Below are 16,216 nucleotides of genomic sequence, written 5' to 3' on the forward strand. Positions count from 1 at the left end.
GGTTACTTATTACAGGGGACAAAGTTACTGTCAGTTCGCTGGTTGTTCTTACTTGGAGGAAGAGAAGGATAAACCACATTAACAACGACAGACAGGAGGCTACAAGAGGCAATAAAGTCTCCTATCGTCGTAGAACATTCTGGTATTTAACGTCCCCCTTTCTTCAGGACCATACGATCGGGGTTTTGACCGCAAGGCACGAAGCCAGCCGCTGGTGGGCTGTCACGTGAAATGCCCGGATGCTGCAGCAGACGTGTCCAGCACGATGAACACGGTCCATCTGGTGGCAAAACCTTCTTCATGGCCGATGCCCAGACACTGATGGAAGAACAGGCTTGAGGCCAGGAACGTGCCGTGGTTGTCGAGACTGTCGAACCACTCACAACCACACACACAACCACACACACACACACCCGATCTCAATTACACGCACTGGGGAAACCACACGCAGTTTCGATCTCGTGAGCTCGCGCTGCCAGCAGACAGACAAGACAGACACAATTATGTCCAAAGATGGCTGCCGCAGACAACGTACATGTATGCTTACCGTGATTGTAACTAAGTTCTGAAATACTGATATTTCGCTGTTTGAGCTTCACGTACTCATATAAGATCAGTATACTGATGTTATGTTCGTGCTTCTGATGGTCGAAGAGATGCTTTTACATTTAGCTTCAGTCTTGCAAAAGATCCATTTGCCAATATCCCTTTAACCAGTTTCGAGGCGGTCATGTTGTTCAGACTAATCGGAATTCTCATCCACTGCAAATCGGTCGTACTTCGCATGCGCACTCTTTTGTTTTACATCCGGAAAGACGAGCCAATCAAAACCTGCTGAACAAGTCTATGCTAATGCTTTTCCCAAGCTGGAGGAGGCCTAGTCCTAATTAACAAATGAGAACAAATTAGAATGCATGGACTAAAGAAGAAAAAAAAAACAACAGAAATTAAATATAACTTTTTGAAATTGTATAGGCATAGGCCCCCTGCAAAGACAAAGGAGTATTTCAAACCTTTTTCATTACTGCCTAAGAAAGGCAAATATTTTCTTAATAAAAATTTAGAATTTTTTAATTTTTGTATCCAATGTCTAGAAAATAATTTAGTATGTGCTGTTTAAAAAATGCACAAAAAAACTACAAAATAATAATCACCGTATCTTTAAAAATACTGGTATACTGTTATTGATATAATAATTTATTGTAATCTTGTATGTTTGTGACTGCCTGCAGATTATCTATGCATCCTTATTGTTTATTTTCTCCCCTCTCCACACACATATGCTCACACATTCTCATACACTCGTACATTGTCTCACTAACCTACCCATCATTCATGCACAACAACATACATTCTCTCACACTCACTCTTAGAAAACACACGATGACAGCTTTTCAATCAACATTTTTGTGAGAAAACGAGCTGCAAGAAAAAAAAAAGGATCGTGCAATGAAGACGGCAGTTACAGCAAGAGATGAAAATAGCGCGAGACGAAACCACCTAACGTCATGTTCAATCGACCAAACCCGCCGTCCACCCCCGCCATTAACCGGCCTAAACAAGCACTCCACCACATGGACAATGACAGAGCAGATCCACTCCTGCTGGCCGCTCAAGTTCCTGTTAAGGGTTCGCAGACTCGCGAGCTCATAAATTCCAACCCCTACCTGCCTCAATTTGCACGTACGAACATTAGTGGACTGGTACTTACCTCCCCATCCCCTTCCCCACTTCCTAGACATGCGCAAACGTCACGCAGACCTTAAATGTCAGACGTGTCTTGAAGGATATAATCGCTGCCTTATCACAGTGTGGCCCTCGGCTGTGCCAGGTCTCGTTGGTAGCGTGGAAACGCGTGGAGCACCAGCAGCGACATCACCAGGTTTCGGCAGCCATGCCATGTGGGGGATGCTGGGAAGCCTCGAACTGTTGCTTGCGGAAGCTGAGGAAAGAGGAGCGAACAGCTATTTTTAGTGCTTGGCTCCCAGGGTATTAACGGTACCGATGACAAATTTGTCGTGTTCAGCAAAGGGAGGGAGAGGGAGGAAGAGTTTTTTTGGGGGATGGTCTGCTTTTTTTGTTAAGAGGTGTGCGATCTGAAGCTGAGGATAGCAATGTACACCAAATCCGGAGCAGATTGATAATTTTGTTTTAGTATCCTTTCAGCCACTGACCGAAAAACTGTGCTTACCTAACTGGAATGGGAACCTGATGTAATATAAACACTGCGGAAGGAGAGGGAGGGGCTCTGTTTCCCCCAACCCATACCTTAAGCTCGGTGAACCATTTACAATTTGCTGACCGCATGTGTGGTATGTATTGGGAAAGACTAATTTGCGATTACTCCAGGACGAAGGTCGATTCGTTGAAGCAGACATTATTATTACCATCACGTGATCTCAATCCTTCCATGATATTTATTTTCATTTTCATTTTGCAAGTCAGTTCCTTTCCTCCCCCGACCCATATTACACCAAAGCCAAACACATGTTCTCTTTTACCATGTAATCAAATTAAACGCACTTGAGTACAAATAAAATATAACCAAATTTCAACTCTTTCTGTCTACGCAGACAGCATGTCCGGGGATGTCTGCCATTCGTATCTCCGCAACAAAGAGGCCATAGAACTGAGGGGCTTTGGTGGAGCCAAAACCTTTGCCTCCGCAGAAGTGTGTGATGTCACCGTGACCACAGCCTATCATGCACGGTGGATGGTCCATGTCCAGAGGGCTTTCATCATGGACTGCCGAGTCAAAGTCGCTGTTTATGACACCACCATCGGCGACATCCGACTACAGCCAGTCGTGAGTACCTGGTGTACAGTCTGTCTTTCCTCTTCACGGGAAGTTTACTTATCTTTATAGATTATCTACTTATTCCTTTACGCGAGTGCGTATGTGCTTGTGTGTGTTTCCCATTTGGTGAAACATCCACACCTTGCCAAAACCCACAGAAAATAGCACGCATGTATTTTTGAAACCTAGTCAGGCAGTTAAGGAACTGGGACAGGCTTTGATTGCTGCCCCTAATACACGCCTTCACACTATCATACATACTTTGAATGATGGCCCCTAGCTTACCTTGTATACCACGAGACATCACCTGCCATAAAACTGGTCTTTGGAGTTTCCGTACGCCTTCTGGCAGTCAATGAATGTCTCATAAAGTTTCTTATCATGGACAAACTGCTTCTCCACTGAAGCATATAAGTAAAAATATTATCTACAGTTAAATAGTTTCTAGGGAATCCAGCTTGTGTTTTCTCTATCTTCCTCTGTCTTCTGCACACTGAGTTAACATTTTCTACCTACATCCAGCTCAAAAATCCCCAGCAACAGATGAGGAGGAGAAAATTACATTTTTCGTGATTTTATCATGAGATACGATGAAAGCCAAACCATATTCGCGATCTCCGTTCATTGATCAAAGTGGTTTGTTAATCGGGTGGAAATGCTGAGCGCAATATCACCACTTCACTCCCATTCCAGACGGTAAACATCCTGAAAAGTTCAAGGACACTTGTCTATACTTTTTATAATATTGATTGTCTATGCTCTCAGCCTGCAGTCATTGTTTTGCAGCAAACATCAAAAGGAGAAAATTGGAATTGTTTTCGCTTTGTGAATTCTTCCGCATGACTAGTCTTTAAACCCGATGATCAAATCAACGAAACACTCGCTTGTAATACAAATGCACCTAAATGAAAGTTTATTTGGTTTATATATACATATGCAAACATTTCACATATAGCTTTCATTCGTTATAATAACTGACAGTAAAAGTCATTAACAACTGCGTTGATGGGATGTTTGTGGCTTTCGATAAACACCTATTGCAGAGTACTTTCAAAAAATGGTATTTGGATAAATAAATATTTCCAACATGTTGTTAACCGAATTATAAGACCTCTTTATCTCTCACTCCACACTCCCAATTTTCTTTCTCTTATTCTTTTTTCTTCTTCTGCGATCGAGTAAGTTTGTCGTGGTTTCCGTGCGGGCATAAAACTCTATACCCTTTCTTTTCCAATCTTTCCATTTGCATTTAAAAGGAGAGAAGGTAGACAAAGTAGAAAACGAAAAGCTGGTCAATGAGAAAGAAACAAAACTACAGAAAAGGTTGTTTTTGTTGACTACATGGCGTGCTGGCGGTCAGTTAGTTGAGAGCTCTCTAGGAATGGAAATCAACTCCCACGAGTAAATCCGGATTTATTTTGATTGCGCCTCGTGGTTTCAATCATAACTGCCGTGGCGGCAAGGCGGATTATTGTCAATGCCAATCAGCACAAGAGAATGGCACAGAATGTTGATTCCGGTTCACTTCGGTGAAAAGTTTCGATCGGTTTTGTATTTTGGTTTGACTTGATTGATGTGTAGCACTCTCTTAACAGGCGAGTTGACAGTAACTTCCAGTCATTCTTTCTTTCTCTCTCACGCGCGTGTGTGTTTGCACACGTGCGTGCGTGTACCCCTCCTTACGACCTCTTCTCTCAAGTTTGCATATAAAGTATAATAATCCAGGCTCCTTTATGTGTATCCTTGGACACAAGCTTAAAGTCTATATGTTAGGGGACATAATCTCAATTATTGCCCTTTGTATATTCCTCCTCCTTTCGTTCGTGATGTGTCATCGGGATGTCGGCCGGTGACGAATGCTAGCATTATCTGTAGTGATTTCTCTCGTGCCTTCAACCACTTCTATCTGATCGAGAATAATGTCGCCAAAATTGTAAACTAGCAAAGAGGAGTTTTGTAATTGTGTCCATAATTCTGTTTAACAAGCCGTGTGAGGGAGTGAGAGAGAACAGGTGGCACTGATTGATTCTCACGCTTCACTTCACTGTTCAATGTCAAATTATATATAAATATAAACCTGGCTTTAAAACAAACCTTCTCCAAGTTTATATATATATAATTGAATGTTATGCATTTTTATGAAATATCCATGCTCCGATATCTGAAAGACATTTTTCCATTGATATTAAAAAAATATATATTTTTTTATTTGTCTCCAGCCTTGAGTTCTCAAGTCGAGAACAACTCTTACTACTGAGGTGCGCGTACAAACACACTTCGTTTCCAATTTATTTATTTCCTTTTATTTGTTGTCTTTCAGTTGGAGATCGGGTGTGCCAGTCGTGACCCCGGCATCATTCGCCTGAACACGTCGGTGGTCACCGTCCGTCTCCACCATCGCAATGCCTCCGACTACAACTTCAACATCGTCCTGTCTGCTCGCAGCACAAGTGAGCGCCGTCTGACGATCTGGCAAATGAATAACAAACTTTAATTTAAATTTTACTTTGTGGGTGTCGTTTTACCGGCCATCGCTATTTTAAAACAAATTTGTGGAGCTGACGAAAGACGAAATCCATTATATAGACAGAACACTTTCGGTAAAGAAAAAAAAAAGAGAATCAGGAACAATAAGGGTTACAGGGAGATGGGAGGGCTGTGAGGGATAGCGGGGTGCTTCTGCCTGCTGTTATTTCACGTGACAGGTACGTGTAATGAAAAAGGTAATCAGCTGAAGTGACTCTTACCGTCACTGAAAATAATTACTTTTGTGCTGTCTTATTTCCAACAAAATGGAAGGAGTGTCTGAGAGGAGTTAATGCAATCAGGAGAAGGAAATGCACAGCTGGTCTGACTGACATTCACGTAACACTTTGAACTGCCTCTTCCCCCTACTATCCCCCATTCCACGCTACTGTACTCCTTTTTTACCATTTGTAGAGAACAAAACTTTTAGCAGTGTGGGTTCAGTTGGTCCTAGTTTGACCCCCGGCTGTTTATGATGTCGGTTTGTAGATTATAAGGAATACTTATTAACCAGGAGAATATCTGCTAACAAGAAAGTCTCAGTAGCAGTGAAGACTAAGAACTAGATACAACTTGTACCCAATGACCTTATTGAGTAAACATCCGGGTTACTCCGGAACGCCAGCTTCTTGAGAAGCTGAAGAGCTCGAAGTATAGAGGAGATGACGAGAAAAAGAGGCTCACTAATCTCGAAAAGTAATCAGAGTGTGGGCAGGTCTCAAAGCCCCAGACAGATTTCCCCAAAAAGATAGGAGGAAAATAAAAATGGCGCTCAGAAGAATTAGCAGCAGACGATAACGAGCGGATGTGTACCAGAGCTGTTTGAAAGTACATATTAATTTCTAAGAAAATATAAAGTTTTAATCAGCTTACTTATTGATACACAGCTTATTTCTCTATCAGCCTAAACTTTCTTAGATTATGCCTGTACTGGAAACTAAGTCAGTCAAGTAGACTTCCTAACAAGCTGCAGTTGAGTCAGTCGGGTTCATTCTCTGGACAGTGGTGGGTGACAAGGTTCTCGACGGTGTCCTTTTCCGATCAAATTCCCAACCATCATTTGACTTGATTTTATTTGACATTAGTACCGGAGGCAAATCGGTAGTTAGAATCAGAATTAAAATAAAAGTGTCATCATACGTATTCCTGACAATGCATTTAATGCTGAGAAGATAAGTTATTCAATAAGACTAAGAGGTTTAATGAGAATTAAGAAAGTAAAAGAAAGACAGACAGAAAGGGAGAGGTAGGAGACGAAAGACCATTGGAATGATAGAGGGTCATCAGATAGATAGACAGAGCAGCAGATGTATATAGTAGTAGAACAAAGCTGTGGTTCTTTCATCTCGCAGGAACGGTGTGTCCGTGGTTCCTGTGTGCCAGCGGAGACTGTGTTCCTCAGTCACTGATGTGTGACGGCACCGACAACTGTTTCGACTACAGCGACGAGGCCACCAACGGCACGGCTCATTGCAGCGGTACTGATTGATGAATGGAGTGAGAGTGAGTGGATGTTGGGGAGGGGGTCAATAAAGACAAAACTACAGTAATCTGTCAATATAAGTAAAAAAAAATAAATACATAATGACTAGCCTACTTTATTGTTACTAGCACAACTGGAGATAGAGGTACATCTGGACGATCGAGAAAGCTTTCTTTCTATCTTTTTCTTTTTTAATTCTTATTTCTTTATTCTGTCTTTCCTTCTTCCTTACTATTATTCTTCCTTTTTCTGTATTTCTTTCTCTTTCTCCGTCCTTTTATTGCTTTTGATTTTCTTTCTTTGTGCTGTGTTTTTTCTATTTCTTTTTATTCTCTTTCCTGTCTTTATTTTTCCTCCCTTTTCTTTCATATTTCTGTTTAATTAACCTTTCATACAGATGAAAAAGTATTTAAACAAACATCCACAAAGAAGTCGATGCAGACTCAAATTTTCCTCCTAATTTTTCCTAGACTTTAAGATATCAGGAATCCATATCTCGTTACAAAACCTCAAACAAACGAACAAGTTGAATGCTGGAAGCTATTACACGCTTTGAGTTCTCAGCAGACCCTCGAACTTGTATTACTGGACTGCTGGCAGACGATTTTTTCCAGTTAACTACTAAAACGAGGCAAGAGTGTACAAACGCTTCCGGTTTAGTCACATTCTTTGTTTAGGCTCGCCGAGACTAACAGTTGAGAACTTCGCAAGAAGCTAAGCGTTGGTCTCGGCAGGCAGACAGCAGTCCACCTATACACATCCATGGTAGACCGGACCAGACGACACTGGCGCCATGTTGCTTGGCTGTGACAGCTGGCGTGTCTAACGGCCATACATCCACTACGTCAGCCACATGCGGCGTCTCATCACACGATGATGGCCGGCAATGAAACAGCCAACTGCCATGCACGAATTTAATCATGTGGCAAACTCACACGCCGGCATTCCATTCTTTCCAGGAACAACAATCAATTAATCTTCACCGCAGTCCTCATTCATCATGTGTGTGTGTGGTGCGCGCCTTTAAATGCACGTGTTTGCAGGAATAGTATGTGCGCTCGTCAAAGAAGCTTGTCTTACATTTGTTACTATTTTTAATCATTTATTTTAATGTCTACACAATTTTATACTTGTATATTACATCATATTTTGCAGACTACTGGCCATTCAAAGGAGAAAACTGGGGGGTGCTGGCCTCTGTACTGGGGGCGGGTGGGGTGCTGGGTGTCACGGCCTTCTGTTGCCGCCACCTGCGGAAACGTCGAGATTCGTTTGATGAGTTGTATGACCTTAACGAGGGTCCTTATGTCCACAAATATGGTAAGATCCTCACTACACTCATCGGAACATCATTCTGAGATCCCTGTAAGTTTGAAACATGAGATGACACTGCACCTTCTGGGTTAAAGGTGAACACAAATTATTGTAGACTGATGTTACTTAACAAAACATCAAGTCGCAACACTTTACAACAAGTAGAAAACGACTGTATTATCTTACTGCTATTATTGTCATCATCATCATCTAGCAACGATAACCGCTCGGTAGCTCCTATCCCCCGCATTCCCCATCCCTTTGTCGGTGCAGCGTGTGCTTGCTATAACATCGCGGATGGATACGATGAGATCAGCTCCTATTTCGTTTGCAAGCATCAAATGGCCTGTTGGCCACAAGAGATTTATGGGCTAAATCCCAAGTTGAACCTTACCCGCCTGTTTTGCTTGATTGTTTACTTGTTTAGCTGAGTTGTTACATTATCAATATCCGGTTTCTGTCAACAGCTTATCGCTACGCCGTCATCCGTCAGCCGCAGCGCTGCAACAAGAACATCCACACCCGACACGACAGGGACAGCGACAGGGGGGCTGTAGGCTAGCTCCTTGTCCTGCCTTCCCAGGAAGAACCACAACCGGGTGTGTGCATTGTTAGTTAAAGAATTCTGGCCTTAAAATACTAAAAAAAAAAAGGTTGATGCAAGTCTCTCGCCCTAACTTCAACCATTAGAAAAAAACTTGACATTTTAACAATGGACAATTATTCTAAGGTTATTTATCCGTTGTATTGCGTCAAAATAATCTAGAATTAATTTAATATCTCTTCCCAAGGCAATAGTTTACTAGAATTAATTTAATATCTCTTCCCATGGGAATAGTTTACTTTCTGCCAATCGTAAGCGCGGTTTCGTGTGTTCCGTTTGGTAGGTTTCATTGTATCATCCACATTGTAGGAGCGGCTAAGAATTAAACTTTTTTGCTAAATTAAATTTAGTGTGTAGATACTAGACCAGCCTCAAGGAAGCAAAACATAAACTTCAGGAGCATATAATCTAACATGGACTAACTCAAACTTCTCTCCAGTGTGCGGTGCCAGGGTTCACTTAATGCCGACAGAAGGCGGGTGGATGTTGTTCTGTGTGAGGGCCTTTCATAACTGTTTATCGCATCTGGCTTGATTTGTGGCGCAGTCTGGCGGCAGATGTAAAAGCCAGGATAATTTTTTTGAGGGTGGGGAGTGGGTTTGTTATCCTCATCCAGTGTTTACTTTATTTTTCTCATTTGCGGCAGTTCGTGATTCCATTATATATATAACTTTTATATGTACATTCCAAACTTTTGCCATTCGTCTATCATTTTCCTGAAATTACTTCTGTCTGTAAATCTATATAGTGAGTACACAACATAACATGAGTCATCAACGCATTAACAACACAACAAAATAGTAAACACAATATAAAACAACATAACGTTACAACACAAAGCAATATAACATATACATCACAACATAATAATATACGACCATATATATATATATATAAATAAATAAAAATAAAATAAATAAAATATAAATAAAAGTAAAAACAGCATAAAACAGTGCACGAATAAACACAACATAATTAAACGGCACAACAAAACAAAGTTACATAGAAAAGTGAACATAATATTAAACTAACGAAGAAACCGTAAAACAATAATTAAAATGGTGAAAACAAAATACGATTGGACACAACAACAATAAATACTTAGCATAGTTTAAGCAGGATTGTAACAACCAGGTGTGTTTACAAGACAAACATAGTCTCAACATAACAGTAAACATATTTACATGTTACTATGTCACTAAGTTACAAGCTCCACGATGCTTGAATACTGGTTAATACACGCACTTCATACCGATAAACACTCGCCAGTCCACATTCTCGCACGCATCTTCCTCCTTCGCCCACGCATGCGCGCAGAAGTGTTTTTTGGAGTACAAAGGGGAGTGCGTCAACATCTGCTCTTGATGGTTATTTATAACGGCTTGGCATTAATGTGTCCGCGTCGTAAACAGTTTGATTGTAAACATGGCCAGCCCCAACCTTACAGCTTCTGGTCTCGTCTTCTGTGCAGATGCTGCCTTCTGAATCCAGGAAGCTCGAAGACTTTTAAATCTTCAAAGTTCAAAGACAAGGCGCTGTGCTAACGGTAGAGAGGACTATGGCCTGAAAGGAATCTTACAGGGCTGAGAGCTCGACAAAGGCTGTAATGTGAGAAGTTGATGTATTATCAGCCAAGAGTGATGGTTCCCCAAAGATTTGTGATTCAGACGCCGACAACCACCTTCTCCCACAAAAAAAAAAAAAAATGCAGACACCATCGAAGAGCGACGGTTAAGATGTGACTTGAAAAACTTGACATAAGAATACTTATTATTCCTTTTACATCTACTTTTGACGAAAGAATGCCGTTTCTTCCTCTTTTTAGTGGCTCGATAAAGTCAGACCCAGACGATGGGAGTTAGTATTAGTAACATCCCGTGTAGTATTACAATTGATTCGAGAATGATTTTCATACAGGATACACAAAACAATAAAATTCTGTTGGATGACATTCAAGAATTATGACCATGCGCTATTGTTATTGTTATATAGCTTATTTCCATACTCTATTACTAAGCAAAAACATCCAGAAGGGTAAAGCTGCTAGAATACCCGCCTGCTCCTATTTTACAAAAAGTCACCTGTTCAATTACTTGTTTTTCTCTTTATATTTTCTGGCGTTAGAATGTAGTCTTTATTAAGCCAAAAGGAATGAATTCAGAGTTCACTGACCCTTGCAAACAGCCTAGTGGTGAAGAAACATGTTGTGAGCTTTCTTTTTATACATGTAAGTCTCGTGTGACCTCAGTTCAGTTAACCTTTACAAAAGTAAGCATGGACATGCCGCAGAGAATGGCGACGATCGTCAAACAAGATTAAAAGTTTCATTTCTATCGCCCCCAGTTCAACTGCACCAAACATTTGAGCACATCCGAGTGAAAGACGAAAGGGGAAATGTTCTTGAGCAACAGGATGATGGCCACATCAGGATCAAACCTGAATTATTTTGTCGGAAGTGTCCTCAGGGAAGCAAACGTCTGTGATGAAGTTTCCCAGCTTAAGTTCCCTTTGTGTGACTTTGATCTTTGTGTGCATGAATTGGTTCTTCCCTGGGGAAACATCCTCTGGAGTCATTCTCCCTTTGCTCTCCCCACAACCCCCTTTGTTCTACCTCCTCCTCCTGCTCCTCCTCCTCTTAATCTTTTTCGTGACATGTTTAGACGCATATGTTTTCTTGCTTTGTTAACCACAAAAGTAAGAAACAGAATTGTTCCTTGAAGACAGGAAAGGATACAGAGGAGCCTGTGTTGTCTTGCAACATCCAGACCTGAGAGTCTCATCCAGGAACCTTAACCCCTATCCCCACCACATCCCTACTGGAAAAAAATCCAACCTCAAGCCAGAAGCAAAATTAATATTCGTCTTCCAACTTGCTCACTGGATGTTCAAGAGGTGAGCTGTAACTGCTTCCCCGCTTAGTGTGCACGAGCAGGAAGCAGGGCTAGAGGGAAGTTTACGCAAAGAGAGTGGCTGATGGACAGATGGGAAACATAAAAGACGCGAAGGCAAGTGAACTGATGTACTGAGAGCAGGAGAAGAGCCCACGGCAGATATTTTTGATTAAACGAGGAAGCTGTTTCTGCATCCGCCGCCTACTTGCAACACCTGTGCTTTCACTGTGACAATGTTATGTATGTTTGTTTGTTTGTTTTACTTGACTGAAGATTGTGCTACCTAGTAACATGACCTCGGACTAAAGTGGTTAGGGAGGGAGGAGTGTGTGCGAAGGATGGGGTGGGAGGGGGGTGGATTACTTGAGGAAACCTGTTGACTGCCATCGAGTAGAAATGTGTGTGTGTTTGAGAGAGAGGGGAGATTCGAACCACAAACTTCTCAATTCGCGATGCAGTGACGACAGGCGACTGTTTTCCCGCTGAGTTATCTGATTGTCCTTAGCAGGACACTGAAAAAGTGAAGGATACTTTAACTGACAGCTGAACGAGATCAGCAATGAAGGACGCAGGGGTCGATGACGGCCAATGCACTCGATGTTATAGCTAATCAAAGAAAAATTGTAGAAAGAACAATGTGTTTCTTTTTTCGTAGAGATGAATCAATTTATTGATGTACCTTTAACTTTTCATTCCTTCAATTTTGCTTTTTTTAAAGTGGGGAAACATGGTTGTCATACTCTCTTCCTATGTCTAGAGTCTTTGGTAAATAGCGTTCACTCACACAGACATCAAAACACTCTGACCCTCCCTTCTTTTACCCTATCATCCCTCACCCACCTCCATACCCACCCCTTATCCACTAGGTGGAAGCACTTCCCTACAGAAACATCTACCCCTCCTCCAATGTGCGAAATCACCTCAAGGGGGAAGCACTTTCCAAATAACCAACCAACCATGAAAACTACAAATTTAATATCTGTCAATCTATCTTTTTCTGTGTGGTTTGTATTTTGTTTGTATCATTTCTCCATCTTCACAAACAAAATGAAACAGCAGAGCTTTATCCGCTCATGTAGAACTGTGTGGGCTCAACTTTTCTTTCAACACCGCTGGCCTTCAATGAAATTGTCTGAGCTTCCAGTTTATCAGCTTCTCGTAGCACTCGTGACATTTCTCAATGTGCTTACAATCAACTGAAATCAGTATATCCATGAACCTCAAATAGTTTTCCAGAATGATGCCACATGAGCGAGTGTGACATTGTTCTCTTATTGAGTAAACTTGTAAGCTGAGCTTTAAGACATAATATATTGCAATAAGCACATTAATCTTTAAAGTCGAAGATATTTTCAAACAATCAGCAGTCAAGTGCTAGAATGTACATGATGACCAGAAATTATGAATTTTGAAAAATGGTTATGCCCCAAACCTCTTGTTTATCTATTTGTCTGTCTGCCTTATGCTCTGTGTGTGTGTGTGTAATGTCTGTACGTGGCGGAAGAGGAGTGTATATATATGTGTTGATCACTATACCATCATTTTTTGATTGTTTTGTAAAGTATTTGAACTAGTCTACTTAAAGAAAGACCTTTTTATACCAAAAGAAAAATGGAGAGTATTTTTGTGTGAAGGCCAAGAAATGTAATATTTTCTTATGAATAAGAAGGAAGGAAAATTAGCATTAATGCCACAGCTTGTACATAATGCTGCTTAACTGGGCCTTTTGTGAGCGCAGTAACTGTACCTTCAAATACTGGTATGTAACATGTACAGTACAGGATCAAGGCTTTAATATATAAAATACTAAGTGTGGTACTTCTGCAATTTCAGCTTGCTTTTCTGTTGTCCATTATTTGATATGTGTGTATGCATGCACAATCATGCAAGGAGACAGAGAGGCAGTTTGTGTGTGTGTGTGTTAGTGAGAGAGAGAACGAGAGAGAGAGAACAAATACATCCTGCAAAAGTAACTGAATGATTGAAATAATGGAAAAAACTGGAAACAACACCGACTTTTAATCATAAAGAGTGCAATCCATGGTAGTAATCAGTCAGACCAGACTAGCACTGCAATAAGGAAGTACTAGCAAAGAGATTTTGATGCTTGAAAGGGTGACACAAGGAGATATTGCCTGTAACAATGAATTATAATAAAAGAACAATTTTCCAAGGACAACAGTAAAGTGTTATTATTTCTTCAGTTATTTTTAAATGGTAATCTCGTGACATTTTATGCCCTGAGTGTTGATTTTATTATTTTTTTAAAGGTATATGTTAAGTAAATATTACATTATTTCAGCATTTTTACATAACCTGTCCATATTTTCTAATACTGAAAATCACTAGACTGTTGTATATTGTGTTATATGAACATAGATTATCGAAAACTTCTCTGTAGATAATATTGTTGTGCCTGGAGGACGGTAGGATTAAACAGTAACAATTAGCTTTCTTGATGTGAGGTTGCCGACTTGTTACTAAATATAGATGTTGTTTTCTTAGGGTTTTTTTTCCATTTTTCTTACAGAATTTTGTATTATTTACTTTAATACTTATCTGACCTTCATTCTCAAGAGCCTAGAAATTCTTTATCTTGATTATTCTGTATAAATGCAGTTAACTTCATTCATACCCTGTTCTATAGCCTATTACTCCCCTGCTGGAATGCAAATTGATATTCACGTGACCTGTCTCTGACAAACCCAGGAATATTTGATGTCTGGTTGCTAGGTATGCTAGGTATGCTTATAAGCGGATTGCCCAGTACTTACATATGATCATCTGCTTCCTTTTCGGTATGTATGTATGTAACGTGTGGTTGTGAAAAATATGGATTGTAACATCCCAAACATTACAGTGCATTCCCTGTATATAGCAAATGAAATGCTGTGCATTAAATGTTTTATATCGTCCCGTGACTTTCTGTTGCTTTTTTTTCGCTAACATCGTTCATTTTCGTCGAGTGATGCTTTGCAGCCATTCATCACTCTATAGCAATGTGCTAGTCATTCATCACACTGTCTCACGAAGTACCAATGTGTCATACAGCCATTCAAAGTGAAATAGAAACATCTCTGGTTTCGATTCCTGATTACTCAAGACCAGTTTCCTTAAAGTTTATTTAAATGCGCTTTTTTATTTACCCCTTATTATCCATCTATCCCTCAAGAGACGATGCATATCTTAGCACACACAGACAGAAAGACAGATGTGAGTATCCATATAGATATCCATATCCGTATTCTTATCAGTCGCGGGTCATAAAAAGTACTTCTTGTTAAAGCCATACACACAACTTGTTATCTAATGATGCATGTATTATTCTCTTTGTATATTTGAACAAGCACGTTCGCGAGTATATATATAGATTGATTGATATAGATTGGCATGGAACTTTCTCATTACCTCTCTTAAAAAAGAGCGAACACGCCCACTCCCTCTAAACATCTGTCGACCTTGCCTGGTATAACCCTGACCCTAGCTTAGCGCCGCACGTGCAGCCCCAGGTAACGGACTAGGGATAAATCCGCCAAACATTGCTCAGCGCCGTCCACACGTGACACAAGACAAATTACTCCCCTCGCACACAGGTAGTCTAGGGTGGCAGAGTTACCTGAAGGATACCGTGCAGCCAGAGGCTCGCTGTCCCTTACCACCGGTCCATTCACCAACAGCAGGAAGAGAAGGTTCACCTTCCCTGCTTCATGAAACCGAGGCCGTGCTAGGGACGGCACGGTGCCTACCTGATGAAATTACAACCACGCAGTGGCGAAATGAATCTCTGAAAAAGAACACGGTTTCTATAATTCGCCGTTGCCAATTCGTAGCAGCATCCAAATTACTGTCTGCAAATATTAACAGCAAATATTTCAGCGCTCCTGTAACTACAGCACCCTCTTCTCTTTAACATAAATAAAAATGATGCAATGGCCTTTTTATGCTGGGTGTGGGCAGAGGATTGGAGCAAATGTAATTGAGTTTTTTAACAGCACAGCGAGCCATGTCTACCTGAGGATATGACACGATTTCATGTTTTTACTGCAGTTCTCAGGTTTGGATCCATTACGTTGTGAGAATTGAAATCCGCTTTATGAAACAGAGTGAAGGTGAAGAACATTCCAGAGTTCCAATACAAGTTTCTTTCGCTTGCAAAATTCCAAGTCTTTGTGAGCTTGTGGCCGCTGCAGTACAAAAAGATGATGATATGAATGATGGTGGATGTTGTGGTCGGTCGTAACGTCTGCGGAAGAAACTGGATTTGTTTGCTCGGCCGGTTTTTTCTTTTTCATTATTATTATTTTTTAAATTTTATTTTCTTCGCATCCACAACAAGAAACCAATTGGTAGGATGCAAAATTTCACTGTTCTACATCATTTTCTGCAGGATAAAGATTTCAATAGTATTTCGCGTCCTCCTCTGGAGGACAAACAAAATTTATGCAACACACACACATATCAGCATCATCAGACAATCATTCTAGCGAATCCAGTTCACTTTTCCACCTATTAACAATGATTACGGTGCCCAGTGACTGGCTCCATGCTGCCTGATGGCGCCCTTGGGTCACACGTGCTCCCCGCGCGCGGATCAGATGACA

At 40.8% G+C, this 16,216-nt stretch overlaps 1 protein-coding gene across 1 annotated transcript in view; it reads left to right on the top strand.

Moving 5' to 3' along the window:
• Positions 1–10,747, top strand: part of LOC112577200 — a 48,302-nt gene extending 37,555 nt beyond the window's left edge. Inside the window, exons 2-7 of the mRNA XM_025260206.1 lie at positions 2,574–2,806; positions 5,118–5,247; positions 6,676–6,801; positions 7,962–8,126; positions 8,588–8,719; positions 10,196–10,747. Of these exons, the coding sequence (XP_025115991.1) occupies positions 2,574–2,806; positions 5,118–5,247; positions 6,676–6,801; positions 7,962–8,126; positions 8,588–8,682 (749 nt within the window). The 3' untranslated portion in view covers positions 8,683–8,719; positions 10,196–10,747. The remainder of the gene's footprint in view (positions 1–2,573; positions 2,807–5,117; positions 5,248–6,675; positions 6,802–7,961; positions 8,127–8,587; positions 8,720–10,195) is intronic.
• Positions 10,748–16,216: the final 5,469 nt, after the last annotated feature.

The sequence above is a fragment of the Pomacea canaliculata genome, linkage group LG12 (genome assembly GCF_003073045.1).
Source record: "Pomacea canaliculata isolate SZHN2017 linkage group LG12, ASM307304v1, whole genome shotgun sequence".
Classification (NCBI taxonomy): Eukaryota; Metazoa; Mollusca; class Gastropoda; order Architaenioglossa; family Ampullariidae; genus Pomacea; species Pomacea canaliculata.